A 22287-nucleotide genomic window follows, 5' to 3' on the forward strand; every position below is an offset into this window, starting at 1 on the left:
CTTACAGTCCTAGACAGGCATGGGTGATTGGTGTAGGCACAGGCATCTGGCTGAAGCAGGGGGACACACTCTGAGCAAGGCAGGGGGCTGACGGCCACCTCCGAGTGTCCAGGAGGAAGGCATGTCCCTGTTCCCTAGAGCATGTAGGTAGGTGGGTTTTGCAGCTGGATTATGAGCACCTAAAGCTGTTGGCTGTAAGGACTGGGGGGCACCTCTTATTCACAGGCCCTATTGCAGGTGGCTAGGTGGCATGGGTGGAGCCACCAGTTCTTAGGCCCCTGATGTGGGTAGGTGAAGACCCTGCTTAATGGGCAAAGCAGCATCAAATGTCAAAAACCTACCCTTGACAGCTGAAACAGTTGAAGTTAGAGTTCCGGTATATACGCTGTTGTACTGCAGTAATGAGGGCTGTTGAGATGGGCCCACACAAATCTATGCAGGGGAAAAGGCACTCAAAGTCTGTGGATCTCTTATGCCTGTGCCTAGGCAAAGGAGCTGTGCCCACCCTGGGTTCCTGGCTTAGGGGAGCCAGCAGTTTATTTTTTCCTCTGTTAATTTGTTCACTCTCCAAGGCAGGGAGAATGGCTCCAGGCATATGACGGATCCTACTTCCAGCCCAGGGGACTCGGCAATTGCTGAAGCTGGTCCGGAAGCCAGTACAGAGCAGGGAGCAGGGGGCAGGGAGGTAAATGGGAGAGAGGTTTTTCCCTAATGGGGGTGTTTTTGATCCATGCGGTAGGCCGTATGCAATTACTTATCTTTTGCTGATCCAGGGCTGCTTCTCACTGGTTCTGGGTGGCCGTGTAGACTCTCTGGCGCTGGGTCTCTCCCAGTGCGAAAAACGTGCCTCCCAAGCACCGCTGCTTGCCTGCATCACCACTCACCCCCGAGCTGCTCAGGCCTGAAGGGCTCAGGCTCTCATCTGGTCAGGTCTGGCAACTCCTCACTGCTTCCAGAACGTCTCTCCCTCCCCCTGCCACTCAGTCCAGTTCCTCAACTCTGCCTTTGATGTTCAGTGCTCCGAGACTGCTATATATAATCAATTCACTTGTTTTTTTTGGGGGGGTCTCTGTTGTAAGAGAGTCCACCGGAAGCATCTGACTACTCTGCCATCTTGGCCCCACCTCCATAGAGTTTTCAAGGCTGTGACCTTTCAGAAGCAGATCACCAGTCCTGTCTTCAAGGCACTTCTGGGTAGGTTCAAACTGGCAACCTTTTGGCTAGCAGTTGAGTGCTTAAACTGTTTGTACCACCCAAGTTGAAATTTGAGGCCTTTGGAGGATGTGAGGCCTGCCCATGCCCCTGCTGATGGACCCTTTCAAAGGCCCAGGGAAGAGGCAGGGAGTGAGAGCCCGGCTCCCAGTTGTGGATTGACAGTCGGCAGTACTGCTGTCCCACAGGTGGGTAATCAGCAGCTGTCTGTATGCAATAAGGCAGCAGAAAATTGTATCAAAGTTTCCATTTTAACATCTCAAACTGTCATATCACTGATGTTCTCCACTGAAGGTCTGGCTAATAAGTTCAGGCAGAGAATGAAGATGCCAGCACATTAGAAGGGGCTAAGTTTAGCATCAGAAATCTGGGGGAGTGAAGCTGACTGGAGCTGCTGAACAGACGCTTGTGCTTAATTAAAATCAATTCTTTTAACCCTTATTTGTGTGTCTCTCCTGCTATGCATGTGAACGTGCTACAGCTCATTTATTGCCTGCAGTCAATTAATGAAGTTATCTCTGTGGTTATAAAGGGAATTTGAATTTGTTACTCGTAGTAGCAATAATAAAACAAAATTCCCTACACCGCACAATAAGGGAACAGATGAAAACAACACAGCATATCCACTCCATGAGAGAACATGTAACTATTGAAAACTGTGAACAGAAGAACAATCTAGGAACATGGGGAATACTCATGCTATAAGTGGACATTCAGAAGACTAAATATTTTCTATGCAATGCTCACAATTTTTTTCCTTTTGGTTTTGTTTTTGTTTTTAATGAGGCAAGCACATGGGCAAGATTTGGTTAAGAATAAGGCAAATTTTTTAAACAACCCTATTTTTCAGGTGGTAGGATCACCATTGAGTCGATTCCGACTCATAGCGACCCTATAGGACAGAGTAGAACTGCTCCGTAAGATTTCCAAGGAGTGGCTGGTGGACTTGAACTGCTCACTTTTGGATTAGCAGCCGAGCTCTTAACCACTGAGCTACCAGGGCTCCAGGAGCATAAGTGAATTTTCTCTTTACTCCAATAACATAGTTGGGGCAACCAAAAACAAAAAAAAAAGTTATGTTGTGTCTGTAATTCCTCAGGACTGTGTGGTTAAAGTTGATACGTTTGGAGTATTTTCTTTTTCTTTTTGGTTGTTATGAGGTTTTGTGGTTGTGCCTGTTGTTTTGCTTATTTGCTTTGGTTTTGTTCCTTTTACAATGGCATAGGTGCTTTCAATGATATATCTTCAGGACAGCTGAGCCGGGAGTTACTGCCCACATGTAGATAAGAAATGAGGACTGAGAGCAAGGGAAAAGGTGGAAGAGGCCCTGGAAACAAGGCTCCCAGCTCTCTTCTGTGCCTCCCCAACGTCTCTCATGTGGTTACCAAAAGGAACTTCCGCCCTCCTTTCATTTAAAACCAAACCAGCACCTCTGCCTCCCAAGAAACACTCTCTAGGACCGGCTTTTACAGCCCTGTGACTTATTTCAATACTAACAATTGTTTTACATGCTAAGAGCATCCTAAATTACTCATGCATTACCTATATTAAAAGTGTTCTTTAAAGAGGTACTGCTGAAGCTTTGGTCTAGCTGCCGTCATTTTTCCCAACCAGGGAATGTGATGTGGGGACCTTTGGGGCCAAGTGAATCGGAGACACGCTGCACTGGATTGAGGTGTATAGGGATAAGGGCTGGGGAAATGGGGCTCGGCTAATAAAGGGAAGGAAGAATAAGAGGGAAGAAATCTTTCCTTCCTCTCCTCCTTCACCAAAATTAATGCTTTAATTAGTAGTGAGTAGGGCAGTGGTGGTTCAGTGGTTGAATTCTAACCTTCCATGCAGGAGACCTGGGTTCCATTCCCAGCGAATGCACCTCATGTGCAGCCACCACCCATCTGTCAGTGGAGGCTTACCCGTTCCTGTGATGCTGAACAGACTTCAGTGGAGCTTCCAGACTAAGACGGGCTAGGCAGACTTTTTTTTGTTTTTTTTTTAATTGTACATTAAGTGAAAGCTTACAGCTCAAGTTAGTTTCTCATACAAAAATTTATACACACATTGTTATGTGACCCTAGTTGCTCTCCCTGTACTGTGACAGCACACTCCTCCTTTCCAGCCCGGATTTCCTGTGTCCATTCAACCAGCTGCTGTCCCTTTCTGGCTAGGCAGACTTTTGATGGGGAGACTCTGAAAGACCATGAGGCCTCAGGAGAGGTTTAAATGAACACTCTGGGCAGCAAAATCTTCTCTGATTCCTCTCCACTAAGTGCTCCTCTTTCGCCTGCTTATACTACACTTTGGATTGTAAATGAATCCTTTAGGCAGGCACCCAGTTTCTAGTCTTGAGTGTTCAAATCCTCCTCCCAAACCTCAGAAACTAGAATTTTAGCCTCCCTGTGCTCATAGGGTTGCTGTGAGTCAGAATCGAACCGGCGGCCAGGGGTTCAGGTTTTTTTAGTTTTTGTGCTACGTAGCCACTCTGTCTTCGCCAGAATCTAGAAAGCTAAATTGGTCTTCTGCCCAGAACTATTCAGGCTCCATTTCTGAATTGTCTGTCCGGATGTTTGAGATGATGATCCACCTTCCAGATCATTGCCTCTGACGTCATTCAGGGACCAGGAATGGGGCCGGTGGGAGCTAGGAGGGAGGGCTCTGCCTGTAAACTGGGTTACTTTAGTGCCACAGGGTGGTTGACTGTACCAGAGAGTAAGGCGCCACCTACCTGTCAGCCCTGAGAGACAGACAGTAAATGGTGTCGGCCACAGAGGGGTCCTGTTGTTTGCTGTGCGCCATCGGGTCAACCCCATATGACAGAGTAGAACTGCTCCATAGGGTTTCCTAGGCTGTAATCTTTACAGAAGCAGATTGCCAGGTCATTCTCCTGAGAAAACACTGGGTGGGTTCAAACAGCCAACCTTCCGGTTAGCAGCCAAGTGTTTAACCATTGTGCCACTAGGGCTCCTGCTACCATTAAAACCCAGTCCTGGCCCCTTAAGTATCAGAACTCCAGTGGAAATCAGCTTATTAAAATGGTTCCATATCTGGGGTAATATTAGTTCTGATATCAGGTATACTTTGTGAAACTGTTAGTTTGGCTTTCATTAATCATTAATTGTTAGCCGTCATCCAGTCTGGCCCCGACTCGACAGAATGAAATGCCGCCAGGTCCTGTGCCAAGCCCATGATCAGTTGCAGGTTGCACGATTGTGATCCATAGGGTTTTCAGTGGCTGATTTTCAGAAGCAGATTGCAAAGCCTTTTTTCCTAATCTGTCTTAGTCTGGAAGCTCCACTGAAACCTATTCAGCATCACAGCAACACAAAAGCCTCCACTGACAGACAGGTGGTGGCTGCGTATGAAATGCATTGGCCAGGAATCAAACCCTGGTCTCTCGCATGGAAGGTGAGAATTCTACCACTGAATCACCACTGCCCTCCTCACTAACCATGACAGCATTAATTTTTTGTGAAGGGGGTAAGAAAGAAAGATTGCTTCCCTGCCCTGCTCTTCAGTCAGCTTTAGCTGTCAGCTCAGCTGCTGACTCCTTTTTAGGCAAAAATATCTTTCATCAGTTAATCAGAAAGACCCCACATGCTTCTCCCAACCTCCAGCTTTCAGATCAAATCACTCCTCTGCTTAAAAACCTTCCAGTGGATTCCATCACCCGTAGATTATAGATTAAACCTAAGCTCCTCACTGTGACCAAGAATGCCTAACGATGTGGCCTCCTTCTCCCACCCCTTGTGATGTCATCCTTTCCTTCTCTCCCCACTAGCCACACGGGTCACCCAGCCCTGCCTTAGGGCTCGGCGCGTGCGGCGCCCTCAGCCGGCAGCACACCTCTGAGAACTGGCTACTTCTCAGAGTCTAGCGCAGAAGTCTCTGTCTCAGCAAGGTCTTCCTTGAGTCCTCTATTCCACCTGTGTGTTTTCTTCATAGCTTTCATCACTATCACTAATTATTGTTTGTTTGTATCTCCCCCCAAATAGAATAGGTAAGGATTTTGTCTGTTCATTGTGTGTCTTAAGGACGCAGAGACGAATTCCTAGGTGGTGCAAACAGTTAAGCACTCGGCTGCTAACCAAACGGTTGGAGGTCTGAGTCCACCCAGAGGTGCCTCGGGAGAAAGGCCTGGTGATTGACTTCCAAAAAATCAGCCATTGCAAACCCTAATGGAGCATAATTCTACTTTGACACACACAGGGTCATCATGAGTCGGAGTGGACTCAACAGCAACTGGTAGTACCAAGAGCATGCCTAGTACATAGTAAGTCCTCGAAAACTATCCGTGGAGTGAAGGAATGAATGTTTCATATGTAAAAATGACACCATCACTAGGGTATGTCCTTTAAGTTGACTCCAGCATGGGGGATGGGTTGTGCAGATCTATCACCCTCTCTCTCCTTAAGGAGTCCTGATAAGTAATGGCCTATGTGTGCCAGGAATCCAGGCCAAGGTTAGGGGTGCATTCTGAAAGACTAGGACAGAACGATGACCTTGGCTCATACGTAGGTTACACCCAAGACATTTCCATCTAACCTTCTAACAGGACACAACAGGGAAATCAGGGCTGCAGTTTTAACACTGTTTTTTTCTTTAAATTCTATATTACCCACCAAAACCAAATGACTTTCTGGTTCCTTTTGTCACCGGTGAAACCAGACTTAACTGGGAAATGACAAAGGGAAGCTGCCCACAGGAGAGCCGTGTGCACCATTGCGGGAAGCTGAGACGTGCAGCCTACCTGTCATGAGGAAGAGGAGCCCAGCCACGTGCTGGGTCAGGCTCTCCTCCCAGAAGAAACTGACCGTGCCCACGATGCAGCCACAGAGCAGGACAGCTACTGCCATGCCCAGGAAGCCGGCAGTGATTCTTCTTAAATCTAGTCTCGAAACAGAAACAGACATGCAAAAGAAGAAGAAGAAGAGTTATTGCAAATTAGAGAGCAATGAGCTTTACATACATTTGTAAAAATTAATAAGCTACAGGGGGAGGTTTAGGGCCTCCGGGGCCAAGGTGGTTCAGGGAATTCACTTTCCAGGTATTTCCTGAGAGGGCAGATGGAGTATAGGAAATTGAAGGGTCATAGTCTGCCCACTCTGAGTCCACCAAGAAGACCATAGCAAGTACAGAATGGACTAGAGGACAGCCCCAGGGTAAGCTTAGGCAATAAATAGCCAGTAACTTAGTAAACTGAGAGTGAGGCAGTATTTGAGAAATATCTTTGTTATGCTAAAAAGAGCAGTGCAAATGCAGGTTAAGCTGGCTTTGGAGAAAAAGTCTCAAAAGTGAGCTATGTTGAAATACAGTTTGACATGAGAACCATGGATGCCATTTATTTTTAATATACATATATGCCTACCTATTTTCAAGAGTCCCTGGGTGATGCAAATGGTTAAGCACATGGCTACTAACCAAAAAGTTGGTGGTTTGAATCCACCCAGAGGCACTTCAGAAGAAAGGCCTGGCCATCAGCATTCCAAAAAAAAAATCAGCCATTGAAAACTCTATGGAACAGTTCTACTCTGAAACACATAGGGTCACCATGAGTCAGAACTGACTCAACGGCAACTCATTTGTTTTTTTGTTTTTCTACTTATTTTCAAAGGAGCCCTGGTGGCACAGTGGTTAAGCACTCGACCGCTAACCAAGAGGTCAGCAGTTCGAAAGGAGAAAGATGTGGCAGTCTGCTGCTGTAAAGATTATAGCCTTGGAAACCCTATGGCACAGTGCTACCCTGCCCTATAGAGTAGTTATGAGTCGGAATCAACTCAACGGCAACAGCTACCTATTTTCAAAAAGGATTTCAGAAAGTGAAGGCAAGCATGGTAACTAAGCTAGTGGCCCAATGGACAGATATAAGGCATCTGCTTATAAATACCTTCTTCACCAAAACAAAGGCCCTACAACTGAGCACCCATTTACCCAGGGTAGGGGGACTCTTCCCATGGGTTAAGTCACCATGGTATGCCCAACTGTCAAGTTGGGTCTATCGCAAAAACAGAATTGTGCTCACTGAGCCAGGACCTCAGTCTTTACCCCAACTCCTAGGCAAAACCAAGGATGGACTGACTACATGTACCTGGACATACCTCCACTCTGAGTGCTGTCCTAAAGTTAGGTCCTACCCCCTGCTATGTTCTGTCTTTCTTTTCTATTTTTTTCCTTCTGCTTCTTCTTTTTTTTGAACAAAACTGACCTTAAAAAGTTATTTGTTAAATGTCTATGGTCTTTCCTAAAAAAATTCCAAATACACATCTGCTGACAGTCAGCAGGTGTGGACAAATGCCCGAGGATCATGCACCCCTGTGAGCACATGGAAGCAAGACAAAAGCTTCTCGCCCCACTGTAGGAAGTGTGGGCTTCTCCACTAAGGTGCAACTGCCCAGGCAGCTGCCACTGCAAGGTGTTTCTGTGGCTCCTGGGCATCATAGGGGTGTTGCATAAGAGGGCAGGTGACTGTAGCTTCCTTAGCATCTTTGCCTCCCATGGACCGTCCTTTTAAAAGGGGATTTCTCATTTCCAGCTCAGAGCACCCACACTGAAGTGGTGCAACTCTGCAGTTCCTGCCTAGAAGAGGAAGAGCAGACACCACAGAGCAAGGGGCCAGGGGCAGTGATAATTTAGACAGGCTGGGTTTAATGTTAAGGGTGTAAGTAGTTTTGAGACATCCACATCTGAGCAGGGAAAACGTAATAACGGCTCAGCTACTATTATCTCACAACCTCCCAAATTCCCTGTGGTTCGAGTGATAGTTCTATTTTCTGTGACCATTAAAAGGCACAGAGTTTAAACACAATCCACATGGGATTTGCATTAGTACCAGCCATCAGGCTTACCCAGTAAACATAGTACAGATCACCAAGTGTGACTTTCTTAGAAACAGCCACGCCTGAGGCTGCAGAAAGTGTCTTTCCAACAGAACTCCAAAAAAGGATTAAGAAGATAAAGAAAAAAAAAACCTCATTGCTGATGGGATTAGCGGCAGTTATGTTAATGAGGCAGGACACAATCTACAAGACTGGATTTTGTCTTGAGCCAATCTCTTTTGAGATATAAAAGAGAAGCAAGGAGAGAGACATGGGGACCTCAAACCACCAAGAAAGAAGCACGGGGAGCACAGTGCATCCTTTGGACCCAGGGTCCCTGCGCTGAGAAGCTCCTCGACTAGGAGAAGATTGATGACAAGGACCTTCCTCCAGAGCCGACAGAGAGAGAAAGCCTTCCCCTGAAGCTGCTGTCTTAAATTCAGACTTCTAGCCTCCTAGACTGTGAGAGAATAAATTTCTGTTTGTTAAAGCCATCCGCTTGTGGTATTTCTGTTATAGCAGCACTAGATAACTAAGACGATTACTTTTAATTATTTAAGAATTGTCCCTATACTGAAGATAATTCAATATATTTTTCAATCTTGCTTGGAAACATCTCCCAGGTTTCAACTACTTTTGTTCAAAATTAAACACATAGGTTAATAAAGAGAGTTGTGGATGATAAAGAAAAAAAAAAAACAACTCATTGCTGTCAAGTCAATTCTGACTCTTGGCAACCCCATGTGTTACTGAGTAGAACTGCTCCATAGTGTTTTCTTGGCTGTAAACTTTATGGAAGCAGATTGCCAGGCCTCTCTTTCATGGTACTGCTGGGTGGGCCTGAACCACTAGCCTTGAAGTCAAGCACAAAATGTATGCACCACCCAAATATTGTCTTCCTGGGCAATTACAGGGTACAAGCTCTTGGATCCTTTCTCAGGATCCTGTGATCATTTTTTCTCACCTCACTAAAGCCAGTAACTATGTGGCTCTCTGGACAAACGATTAAGGCAAAGAACTCCAAACATGCTCACAAAGAATGAAGACATAAGAACACTTACATAAGAATCTAATTCGGATCTGCTGAGAAATGATCGTTAAATTCAACCAGCAAGAAACAACTTTCAGGAAGTTGGGCTATTAGGAAATAAACCACATTTTATGCTAATGACTTTTAAGTCCAAAATCTGCCAATCATAATATTTATAAATATTAGGCCATTGCTGATGCAATATCGCAAGAGCTTCTATTTATGTGTTTGAGATACAAAATAGAGCCTTTTCCATTGATCGGCAGAAGGGTTCACTTACAGGCCGAGACTCTGCTTGGATTTCTGCAGTGGCCTTGGTTACCAAACAAAATCTTTGAAGTCCCTGCTGCTTATTTCATTGGAAAATGACAAGGTCAAGTTCTGATTAGGGTAAACACGGAAAATAATTCAGTATAGCCTTTTGCTTTCATAAGCTATCACTAGGCAGCTTAAATCAACAGTTTTCATGTAAACATTGACCTTCTTTAGTTTCACACTATGTGATTCTTTCTAGAGTTCCGTATTTTCCTGACAGTGAAAAAGAGTAGTTCCTGCCCTTGAGACATACAGGTAAGAGACCCCCTCTGAGAAAATTATGACATACACTCATAAACATTTTCTAGCAGAAATACCAGGGTCTGAGATAGACACAGTAGCTAAAATAAATATTGTATAAACAAAACAAAAGTAAGAGCACCTGAGGAATAATCGCCTTGGTTTTCTAAGACTAGTGGTAGAGCAGGCCCTTGTACCCAACAACTTGGTAAAAAAATAAGATTCAGTAGGTTGCCTGTGTACAAGCAGCACTAGGCACACACACTGCACCAAATCACAAAGCCTCGTACTTGATTTCCACACGTTTGGTTTGCAAACAAGTTGTATCCACATCACAGTGAAATGATCTTCTGAGTGTCTTACCAAGTTTGATTGGGCCCAGGGGCCCCAAGTGATAGCACAGCATCTTCTGTTCAAACCTGAAAGAACTGGTGGGAATACTTTTTGTTCAGAAAGATGCCATTTCCTCTCCAGCCCTCTCCCAAAATACTTACGAAGCAGGTGCCATTCGTCTTGCTGTATTGTCTTGGTCAAATTGAAAGGAATGTTTCGTAAGCGGATTGGCTGAGAAAAGTGGTACTTGATGGCTGTGCATCGCTGTGCAATACCTCGAAAGAAATAAAAAACACAGTTTACTAGCCTGTTCATTTGTAGTAGAATTCTAGAGAGCTAAAACAGAAGAATGAACAAATCTGTCTTGGAAGAAGGACAGCCAGACTGGTCCTTAGAAGCGAGGATAATGAGACTTCATCTCATTTACTTTGGACATGTTGTCAGGAGGGACCAGTCCCTGGAGAAGGACATTATGCTTGGTAAAATAGAGGGTCAGTGAATAGGAGGAAGATCCTCAATGAGATGGATTGACACAGTGGCTGCAACAACGGGCTTAAACATAGCAACAATTGTGAGGATGGTGCAGGACCAGGCAGTGTTTTGTTCTGTTGTACATAGGGCCCCTATGAGTTGGAACTGACTTGACAGCACCAAACAAGAACAATAAAACAGAATAATGTACGATAAACTGGGTTAAATGGGGTATGGAGGGGAGGAATCTCTTGATTACCCTCATTAATATAGACAAACCAGAGCAGTAAAAACCCAAAATATCAAACAGTTGTTAAAATCATATTTCATTTTTGAAAGCATTACATTTTATAAGGATCTGTACTCCCCTAATTGTTTTTCAACACTGAGTTGGTATTACCTAAACACAAAACTCATCAAGGAGAAATGTCTTAAAAGTATCCAGATGGTTGGGAGTAATCAGCTTCAACTTTTAAGTTAATACAGATAAATTACACATGTCTAACCGATATTTGACCAACTCACAAATGAGTTTTATCCAAAAGTTCAACAGGAAGTTGATTATTTGAACACCAGAAGACATTTTTCCATAAAGACAATCTTCTACATGGTGGTTTAAGAAGTGATTATCTCTCTAGACCACACACAAAAGCCTATTTAACCCTTGTTGTTGCTGTTCGCTGCCAGTGAGTCAGCCCCCCGACTCATGGCAACCCCGTGCACAACGGAATAAAATGCTGCCCTGTCCGGAGTCATCCCTATGATCATTTGCAGATTGGATCATTGTGATTCATAGAGTTTTCGCTGGCTGATTTTCAGAAGCATATTGCCAGGCCTTTCAGCATCATAGCAACACGCAAACCTCCATTGACAGATGGGTGGTGGCTGTGCATGAGGTGCATTGGCCGGAAATCGAACCCAGATGGAAGGTGAGAATTCTATTAAAGCACCAATGCCCCCTATTTAATCCTAGAGCAGCTGAATGTAATTTCTTAATACTAATTGTGCTGGCCTCAATTCTGTATCCTGAGAATAAAGGTAATATTGAAAAAGGAAAGGAGAAAAAAAATATCTCCCCAATTCTGGTCTCACAGCCAGCCCAGAAACAATATTTTGAAATAGGCAAGTGTGCCCATTGATTTTTCCAATGCCACCTTCCCCCTAGACTTTTATTGCAGCAATTCACATGGACACAGGGGCAGATTACCCAATAGGCAAGGTAAGCACAGTGCTTACCTTGCTTACTAGATCATCTGTAGTGAACAATTTCACATTTTTCACCACATCAAAGATTCTGCTTCTAGGTATGGCTGGCATCTGTCTCTCTCCCAACCCCACAGCACCTTCCTACAGAATCAAAGCCTCTTTTCAAATTTACAATCCCTGACAAAGGCAGACAACCCAGTAAACAAGGTACCCCACTGCTGTCAAGTCGATTCCAACTCATAGCGGCCCAATAGGGTTTCCAAGGCTGTAAATCTTTATGGAAGCAGACTGCAAAATCTTTCTCCCACAGAGTGACTGAGGGGATTTGAACCACCGAACTTTTGGTTGGCAGCTGAGTGCTTTAACCACTGCACCACCAGGGCTCCTTAGTAAGCAAGATAAGCACACGCTTACTTACTAATCTATAGTGAACAATTTCACATAGGCTTCACCATGGAACCCAGGTGAAACTGTTCACTACAGATTAGTCAGTAAGCCCAAGTAAGCCCATGCTTACCTTGTCTATTGAATAATCCACCCCTGCATGGACCTGTTCTCCCAAAGCCTTCTGAATCTCATGAAAAGTACCTACTCCCTCTTCAAATTAAAAAAACAAAACAAACAAACAAAAATCTTTCCTTCTCTCATTGCAAATCATCTTGGACAGTTGTTAGGAAAAATGCAATCTGATTAAACTAATTTTTTAAAAGGTGTGAGTGAATGTTAGTCCTTTAACTCTGGCAGCAATTAAAAACAAAAAAAAAAAAACCATCTAGACAAATGAATCTCTAATTAGTGGAATCTGAATGTTAAAAAAAAAAGTGAAATAAAAATAATTCAGGCATTGAAAGTGGGAGATTAATATTTGAGCAAAGTTGGCATCATGGTCAGATGCCCCTCCTGTAAATGCACTTATAGGATCGTCTTCCCTAAAGAGTCTTCTTATGCACACACTAGTATGCATAAGAATCACTAGGGATGCTTGTTTTATATGCAAATTCCTGGACCCCACCCCAGATATTCTAAATCAAATGTACGGGATGGAGCCTAGGAACCTGAATTTTAACAAACATCCCAAGTAATTCTGATCCAGATAGTCCTTGAACCTCACTTTGAGAAAAAAATTGCCCAACTAGCTCTGATTTTTGAAGCTTCTTTTTCCTTGTGAAACCACAGTTTCTCTAAAAGCTCAAAGCTATTTTATATCTCTTTGTTTTTTCAGAATGGGCTCATGGCAGTGGTTGTGAGGTCTAAGGCACGGGAGTAGGGGACTGTGAAGACAATAACAGCAGCAATAGTTTGCATAGAAATTGGGTCTTTGTGAGTCAGGAAACAACTGGACTTGAAGAGAACAATCTGGTGTGAGAACAATAACAGATAAAAGATGACAAATGTATTAATTGCTTACATTCATATTTTCAAAAACATAAGGAGTCCTGGTTGCACAGTGGTTAAACACTTGGCTGCTGAAAGGTCAGCAGTTTGAACCACCAGCCACTCCATGGGAGAAAGATGTGGCAGTCTGCTTCCATAAAGATTTGCAGTCTTGGAAACCCTATGGGGCAATTTCACTCTGTCCTATAGGGTAGCTATGAGTTGGAATCAACTCAGTGGCAATGGGTTTGGCTTTTTTTAGCTTATCATTCCATTGTATACTCATCCACTGGCTAACATTGGGGCTTTGTGCAAGCAGGAAGTAAGCTAAAGCAGAGTTGAAGATGTGCCCCAACACATAAAGTCCCTCAGCAAAGGCTGGGAGACTTATTGACTCCAGGCAGTTAAATAAATTTCTATCCAATCATTAGCTGGACACTAAGTTAACTGAGCAGAGATTTCAGTGGCCACATATGGCAAAGAATACAGACGTTACAGAATTATTTCAGGAAAGTCACTAAAGAAACAAACAGCAAAAACAAGAACAATAAAGCCCGAGGATGGAGGGATCTAATTTCCAGAGTTGCCACATGATATATTTAAAATGTCTACTTTTCAGCCAAAAATTACTATGAGACATGCAAATAAATAAGAAAGTATGGCCTATACACAGGGGGCAGGGGGTATCAGTCAACAGAAATTGTCCCTGAGGCAGCCCAGACATTGGAATTACCTAATAAAAGATTTATATCAGTTATTTTAGATATGTTCAAAGAACCAAAGGAAACCATATCCAAAGAACTAAAAAAAAGTAGAACAATAACTTACCAAATAGAGAATAATAATAAAATGATAGAAATTATTTTTAAAAAAAATGGAAATCTGGAGTTAAAAAGTAAAATAGCTGAAATTAAAAAATTAATAAAAAAATTCACTATAGGGGCTCAACAGAAGATTTGAGCAAGCAGAAGAAAGAATTAGCAAACTTGAATATAGGTCAATTGAGATTATACAGTGTAAGGAACATAAAGAAAAAAGAATGATGGAAACTAAACAGAGCATCAGAGACCTGATGGTAGGACACCACTAAGCATATCAACATATGCATAATAAGAATCCTAGAAGGAGAGGAAAGAGAGAAGGAGACAAAAAGAATATTTGAAGAAATAATGGTCAAGAACTTTCTGACTTTGATGAAAAACACAAATCTACACACGCAAGAAGCTCAAAGAAATCCAAGTAGGATAAATTCAAAGAGACTCACACCTAGACACATTATAATCAAACTGGTGAAAGCCACAGACAGAGAATCTTCAAAGCAGCAAAAGAGAAGTGACTTATCACATACGAGGAATCCTCAATAAGATTAACAGCTGAGTTCTCCTTAGACACCATGGAGGCCAGAAGGAAGCAGGATGACATATTCATATCACTGAGAGAAAATCTGTCAACTACGAATTCTGTACACAGCAGTTATCATTTAAAAATGAAGATTAAATTAAGACATTCCCAGATAAACAAAAACTGAGATTTGTCACTAGCCAACCTGCCCTATAAGAAATACTGAATGAAATCCTTCAGACTGAAATGAAAGAACATTAGACAGTAATTTAAATCCACATGAAATAAAGAGCACCTGTAAAGGTAACTATATAGGTAAACATAAAACACAGTGTAAATATAATTTTTTTATTTTTAACTTTTTTTCTCCTGTATCTAATTTAGAAGACAACTGCATAAAGCTATAATTATAAATCTCTACTGAAGGGCATTACATATAAAGATGTAATTTGTATGATAACAATAACAGCAAAGGACAGGAGAAGGAATGAAACTATAAAGGAGAAAAGTTTTTGTATACTATTGAAATTAAGTCGTATTAATCTAAACCGGATTGTTATAAATTAAACTGTTAATTGTAATCCTCAGGAAAACCACTAAGGAAATAACACATTATGCCATTTGGCCAGAACTAGATGGTGCATGGCTACTATTATTGAACACTTTGATCAAAAATTCCACAGAAGAATCCTGATCAAAAGGGGGAAAATGCAGAACAGAATTTAAATTTCTCATGGACTTTAGACTTTCTGGAGCCATGGAAAAACCCCTGAAACTATTGCCCTGAGATAATCTTTGAAACTTGAACTAAAAATATCCCCTGAAGTCTTCTTAAAACTGAACAATAGTTTAGCTTAACTAGTAAAAAAGGCCTGCCTTGAGCACTATGCTTTTTTAAGAACTATCTATATGGGATCAAATTGACAACATCAACTCGAAAGACTGGATGGGAACCTTAGGGGGCAGTGAGTTATGTTAATGAGGGAGGAACAACTCAGAAAAGGAGAGTGGGAAGGGTTGCACAACACAAAGAATGTAATCAATGTCACTAAATGGTACATGTAGCAACTATTGAACTGCTGTATGTTTTGCTGTGTATATTCTCAATAACAACAACAAAATAAATAAAATTTAAAGAAAAAAGAATATAGTAAATGAAACAACAAGGGAATTAAAATGATACACTGGAAAACATCTATTTAACACAAAAAGAAATAACAGTGGAGGAATAGAGGAACAAAAAAGACATAAGGCATGTGGAAAACAAATAGCATAATGGCAGGCATAAATTCTTCCTTATCAGCTATTACATTAAATATAAATAGATTAAACACTCTAATCAAAAGGTAGAGATTGGCAGAATGGATTCAAAAAAGGATGATCCAACAATATGCTATCTATAAGAGACACACTTTATATTCAAAGACAAATAGGTTAAAAGTAAAAGGACTAACCAATATATACCATGCCAATGGTAACCAAAGATCTAGAGTGGGTATATTAATGTCAGAAAAATTTAGGGCAAAATTGTCACAAGACAAAGAAATGCATTTTATAATAATAAAAGGGTCAACCCACTGACAAGATATAACCATTATAAACCTAACAACAAAAAAAAAAACTAATCTGTTGCCGTGGAGTCTATTCTGACTCATAGCAACCCTATAGGACAGAGTAGAACCGCCCTAACACAGGGCCCCAAAATACATAAAGCAAAGTGACAGAACTGAAAGGAGAAATAGACAATTCAACAATAATAGGTGGACACTTCAATACCTCACTTTTAACATTGGTAGAACAACTACTGTATTTTTACGCAAATAATGTGTGCCTTCTACATTTGCTTGCAAACTGCTCCATCTCCCCGTGAGGTATTTTCATAAGCACTGCCATGCCAATTTTTTTTTTTTTTTACATTTTACTGTAAAAAAATTATCATAGCATGCTCATGAAAATACCTCGTGGGAAGAGAAAGAGGTTGCCAAACAAATGTAGAAAGCACATGTTATTTGCATAAAAATATGCTAGATAAAAGATCATCAAGTAAATAGAAGATCTGAACAACACTATCAACCAACTAGAACTCACAGACGTCTATAGAACACAGCAGAATACATATTCTTCTCAGATGTATATGGAACATTCTCCAGGATAGACCATATGTTAGGCCGTAAGACAAATATTAATAACTTTAAAAGAAGTAAAATCATACCAAGTGTGTTCTCTGACCGTAATGGAGGGAAATTAGAAATCAATAACAGAGGGAAATTTGGGGAATTCACAAATTTGGGGAAATTAAACAACGCAAGATGTTTTAGTCAAGGCTCTTTAGAGAAACAGAACCAGTAATAAATAAATAAATAAACACACACACGCGCGCGTGCGCGCGCACACACACAGTCATGGATTGAATTGTGTCCCCCCAAAATATATGTCAACTGGGCCAGGCCATGATTCCCAGTAATGTGTGACTGTCTACCATTTTGCCATCTGATTTTCCTATGTGTTGTAAATCCTATGTCTATGATGTTAATGAGAAACGATTAGAGGCAGTTATGTTAATAAGGCAGGACTCAATCTACAAGATTAAGTTGTGTCTTTATGTCAATCTCTTTTGAGATATAAAAGACAGAAGAGAGCAGAGAGACAGGGGACCTCATGCCACCAAGAAAGTAGTGCCAGGAGCCAAGTGTGTCCTTTGAACCTGGGGTCCCTGTTCTGAGAGGCTCCTGGATCAGGGGAAGATTAATGACAAGGATCCTCCTCCAGAACTGACAGAGAGAGAAAGCCTTCCCTGGAGCTGGCACTCTGAATTCAGACGTCTAGCCTTCTAGACTCTGAGATGGAAAGTATGGCCTTGGTGATAGAAATGATGCCGGAGATTGCATGATACAATTTTGCAAGACCAACGACTTCTCCATTGCAAATACTATTTTTCAACAACATAAACGGTAACTATGCACGTGAACCTTGCCGGATGAAATACACAGGAATCAAATCGACTACATCTGTGGAAAGAGACAACGGAAAAGCTCAATATCAGTCAGAACAAGGCCAAGGGTTGACTGCAGAACCAATCATCAATCGCCTATATGCAAGTTCTAGCTGAAGCTGAAGAAAATTAGAACAAGCCCACAAGAGCCAATGTAAGATTCCTGGAGTATATCCCACCTGAATTTAGAAACCATATCAAGAATAGATTTGACACGCTGAGCACTAATGACCAAAGACCAGACAAGTTGTGGAATGACATTAAGGACATCATACATAAAGAAAGCAAGAGGTCGTTAAAAAGGCAGGAAAGAAAGAAAAGAACAAAATGGACGTCAGAAGAGACTCTGAAACTTGCTCTTGAACTTAGGGTAGCTAAAGCAAACAGAAGAAATGATGACATTAAAAGAGCTGAACAGAAGATTTCAAAGGGTGGCTCAAGAAGACAAAGTAAAGTATTATAATGACATGTGCAAAGACCTGGAAATAGAAAACCAAAGGGAAGGAACATGCTCAGCAATTCTCGAGCTGAAAGAACTGAAGAAAAAATTCAAGCCTCAAGTGCAATAGTGAAGGATTCTATGGGCAAAATACTGAACGATGCAGGAAGCATCAAAAGAAGACAGAAGGCATACACAAAGTCACCGTACCGAAAAGAATTGGTCGATGTTCAACCATTTCATGATGTAGCATATGATCAAGAACGGATGGTACTGAAGAAACAAGTCCAAGCTGCACTGAACGCATTGGCGAAAAACAAGGCTCCAGGAATTGACAAAATACCAATCGAGATGTTTCAATAAACAGATGCAGCACTGGAGGTGCTCACTCATCTATGCCAAGAAATTTGGAAGACAGCTACCTGGCTAAACCATATACAATCAATCTGTATGCTGAGCAAATAATCTGAGAAGTTGGACCATATGAAGAAGAACATGGCATCAGAATTGGAAGAGGACTCATTGACAACCTGCATTATGCAGATGACACAGCCTTGCTTGTTGAAAGTGACGAGGACTTGAAGCATTTACTGATGAACATCAAAGACCACAACCTTCAGTATGGATTCCACCTCAACACAAAGAAAACAAAAATCCTCACAACTGGACCAATAAGCAACATCATAATAAACAGAGAAAAGATTGAAGTTGTCAAGGATTTCTGTTTGCTTGGATCCATGGTAAACACCTGTGGAAGCAGCAGTCAAGAAATCAAATGACACATTGCTTTGGGCAAACCTGCTGCAAAAGACCCCTTTAAAGTGTTGAAAAGCAAACATGTCACTTTAAGGACTAAGGTGTGCCTGACCCAAGCCATGGTGTTTTCAATCACCTCATAGGCATGTGAAAGCTGGACATGAATAAGGAAAACAGAAGAAGAATTTGAGTTGTGGTGGTGGTGAAGAATGTTGAATATACAACGAACTGCCAGAAGAATGAAAAAAACCTGTCTTGAAAGAAGTAGAGCCAGAATGCTCCTTGGAAGTGAAGATGGCAAGTCTTTGTCTCACACACTTTGGACATGTTATCAGGAGGGACCAGTCCCTGGTGAAGGACATCATGCTTGGTAAAGTGGAGGGTCAGCAAAAAAGAGAAAGATCCTCAACAAGATGGACTGACACAGTGGCTGCTACAATGGGCTCAAGCATAACAAAGATTGTGCGAATGGCACAGGACCAGGCAGTATTTTGTTCTGTCGTACATATGATCACTGAGTCGGAACTGACTTGACAGCACCTAACAACAACAACAGACTGTGAAAGAATAAATTTCTTTGTTAAAGCCATCTACTTGTTGTATTTCCGTTATAGCAGCACTAGATAACTAAGACGTTATCTATATACCTGTTGCCATCGAGTTGATTCTGACTCACAGCAACAATATAGGACAGAGTAGAACTGCCCCATAGGGTTCCCAAGGAGCAGCTGGTGGATTTGAACTGCTGACTTTTTGGTTAGTATCCGTACTCCTAACCACTGCACCACCAGGGCTTGGCAAGACATATATATGTATAGAAAGAGATATTCTATATAGAACATATCTATAGCTATCTATCGAGGAGGAGATACTTATTTTAAAGAATTGGCTCATGCAATTGCGGGAGGTGGCAAGTCCAAAATCTGCAGGTCAGGTGATGCGGTGGAGATTCCTAAAGTCTTGTGTCCCAAAATCTGTAGGTCAGGCAATAGGCTGGAGATTCCTGTAGTCTTGAGTCCCAAAATTTGTGAGTCAAGAGACGGGAAGAGTGAAAGGTTCTGGGAACATGTCTATTTATAGTCTGGAGGCAGAATACACTCTAAGGAAAACTTTTTTGTTCTTAAAGCCTTCAACTGATTGGTTGAGACCCACCCACATTATGGACGGTAAATTGCTTTCCTCAAGGCCAATCAGCTTAATCACATATAACTACTTCATAACAGCAATGAGACTTAGCTTTGACCAAACAACTAGGGACCTTAGTCTAGCAAGCTGACACATAAAATTAATCATCACAGAAGAGAAATTAGAGAATACTTTGAGATGAACGAAAGTGAAATCACAGCATACCAAAACTTGTGGGATGCAGCTAAAGCAGTGCTTGGGGGAAAATGTATAGCTGTAAATGTCTATGTTAAAAAAGAAGAAAGATCTCAAATCAGTAACCTAACTTTACAACTTAAGCAACTAGAAAAATAAAAGAGCTAAATCCAAAGCAAGCAGAGGAAAGAAATTATAAAGATTAGAGGTGGAAATAAATGAAATAGAGAATGGAAAAATTGAGAAAATGAAAAAAAAATGTTCTTTGAAAAGATCAATAAAATTGACAAATCTTTAGCTTAACTGAAAGAGAGAGAAGATTCAATTTACTAAAATCAGGGGACATAACTACCAATCTTACAAAAATAAAAAAGATTATAAGGGAATACTGTGAAAAATTGTATGCATAGATGGAATGGGCAAATTCCTAGAAAGACACGAACTTCCTAAACTGACTCAAGAAGAAATAGAAAACTTGATTAGACCTATAACAAGTAATGAGATTGAGTTTAAAAAAAAAAAAAAAAAAACTTCTCAGAAAGAAAAGGCCAGAACCAGATGGCTTCACTGGTGAATTCTACCAAATATTTGAGGAAGAATTAACAATCCTTTACAAACTTCAAAAAATAGAAGAGGAAGGAGCACTTTCCAACTCATTCTATGAGACCAGTATTATCCTAATACCAAAACTAGACAAAGGCATCGCAAGAAAAGAAAATTACAGACCAATATCCCTTATGAATATAGACACAAAAATCTTCATCAAAATACTAGCAGATTGAATCCAGCAGCATATCAAAGATTATACACCATAACCAAGTGGGATTTATCCCAGGAGTGCAAGACTGGTTCAACATATGAAAATCAATGTAATTCACAGTATCAATGCAATACAAGACAAAAATGATATAATCATCTCATAGATAAAGAAAAAGCCTTTGACAAAATTCATTTAATATTCAACAACAATTCTATGAGCTAGATATGAAAGGTATTATCAGCTCAACTAGATAGACAGAAAAATCTGAAGCTTGGAGAGGTTAAATAACTAGACCAAGGCCACAGTGCAAGATATTAACTCAGCTCTAATATGTATACTGTTAGTCCAATTTTGTACACTACTCACTCAGGAAAGCTCGAAATCCTTAATGGTTTAGAAATGCATCTTAAGACTGGGAGTGGTTAAATTGTAGTTATTATGTATTATCGTAAGTTATTAAAAGTACTGTGAATTTAAGGTGGAAACAGGTAGCATTTGAGTACCAATACATGCTCTTTTGGAAAAAGAACTGATACCTAGTTAAGAGTTCTGTCTGCATATTATTCATACTGTTCAATACATGTTATTTGGAGATTGGCTTTGCTACATGGGTGACTCAATGACTTCATCACACCTGCATCTCACAGAAGCTGCTTAATGCTGGGGATGGAGGATGGCCTGGGCAGAAATTGTTCTCTCAGACCCAGAGGGGCTGTGCTTAGAACAACTTCTGCAAGAGGGAAACATGTGGTTTCTTTTAAATCATTGCAAGTATCTTTAGAGCCCATCTACTCCTCTGCCCCTTGCTGGGAACAGGCATGATCCCAGCTGGCAGGGAGAGTGGCAGGAAGGAGGTGGGCAGCCAGCCCAGTGCTCTCCTGCTTCCCCAGGGGCATCTGGTGTGTGCCAGGAACGAGGTAAGCAGTGCACACGTCTCTGAATTACCTTTCCTTTCCCACCGGGCTCCCAGGCTAAATTTATACTGCCAAGAACTCTGAAATGACGAGAGAAAGGAGGTGGGAGAGTGAAGAGCTCTGGACTGGACAGTAGCAAGCAGTCCTCAGTGATTCCAAAGATCAGGGGGCTGATGGTGAGCTCAGAGCACCTCAGCTGAGTTTGCAAGAAAACATTGTACACGCCTGGTGCACCACTCTGTTAGCAGATGATTAGAGACTTCAGGCAGAATTAGAAGAGAAAGTGGGAGTGAAGGACAGATCAGCAGCAGTGTCAGAGCCCTGCCATTAGCTGTTTTATTTCCTGTTCCCAAGCACTTGTTCCACTGTCATAGCAGAAAGTCAAACAGAGTTGAAGAGGAAAGCATATTATTAAGCTTTGGTTTCCTACAGCATGCGCACAAAAAACTGACAAAATGAAACTTGACCAAAGTCATAAAGGAAAAGACCTGCAGTCACTTGATGGCTTGCCAGAGACAAATGAAGTCTTTTTGATAAAAAGGCAATTATACATATATGCATATATGGTGATAAAGACAGAAGTTCCATGCAACGTTATGTTAAGGAGTGATACTGGGAAAATCCACAAGGAGGCATTAGATTCAAATTTTTTTCAAAGTTATGCATGCAAAATCTGAAATTAACCAGCTTTCTGGGTTTAGAGAGCAATGAATCTGGCTTTCTGGAAAGGTACACAAAAAGCATGAGTCCATAGCACCAGATGGCATCACACAAC

General features: G+C 41.5%; 1 protein-coding gene across 1 annotated transcript in view; it reads right to left on the minus strand.

The window, feature by feature from the left end:
• TMEM178A (transmembrane protein 178A) overlaps positions 1 to 22287 on the minus strand; it is a 75298-nt gene that overhangs the window by 15091 nt on the left and 37920 nt on the right. The window contains exons 2-3 of the mRNA XM_004369534.1: positions 10101 to 10214; positions 5957 to 6094 (exon numbers count right to left, since the gene is read on the minus strand). Coding sequence (XP_004369591.1) covers positions 5957 to 6094; positions 10101 to 10214 — 252 coding nt within the window. The remainder of the gene's footprint in view (positions 1 to 5956; positions 6095 to 10100; positions 10215 to 22287) is intronic.

Source organism: Trichechus manatus, unplaced genomic scaffold (genome assembly GCF_000243295.1).
Source record: "Trichechus manatus latirostris isolate Lorelei unplaced genomic scaffold, TriManLat1.0 scaffold00005, whole genome shotgun sequence".
In the NCBI taxonomy this organism is placed as follows: Eukaryota; Metazoa; Chordata; class Mammalia; order Sirenia; family Trichechidae; genus Trichechus; species Trichechus manatus.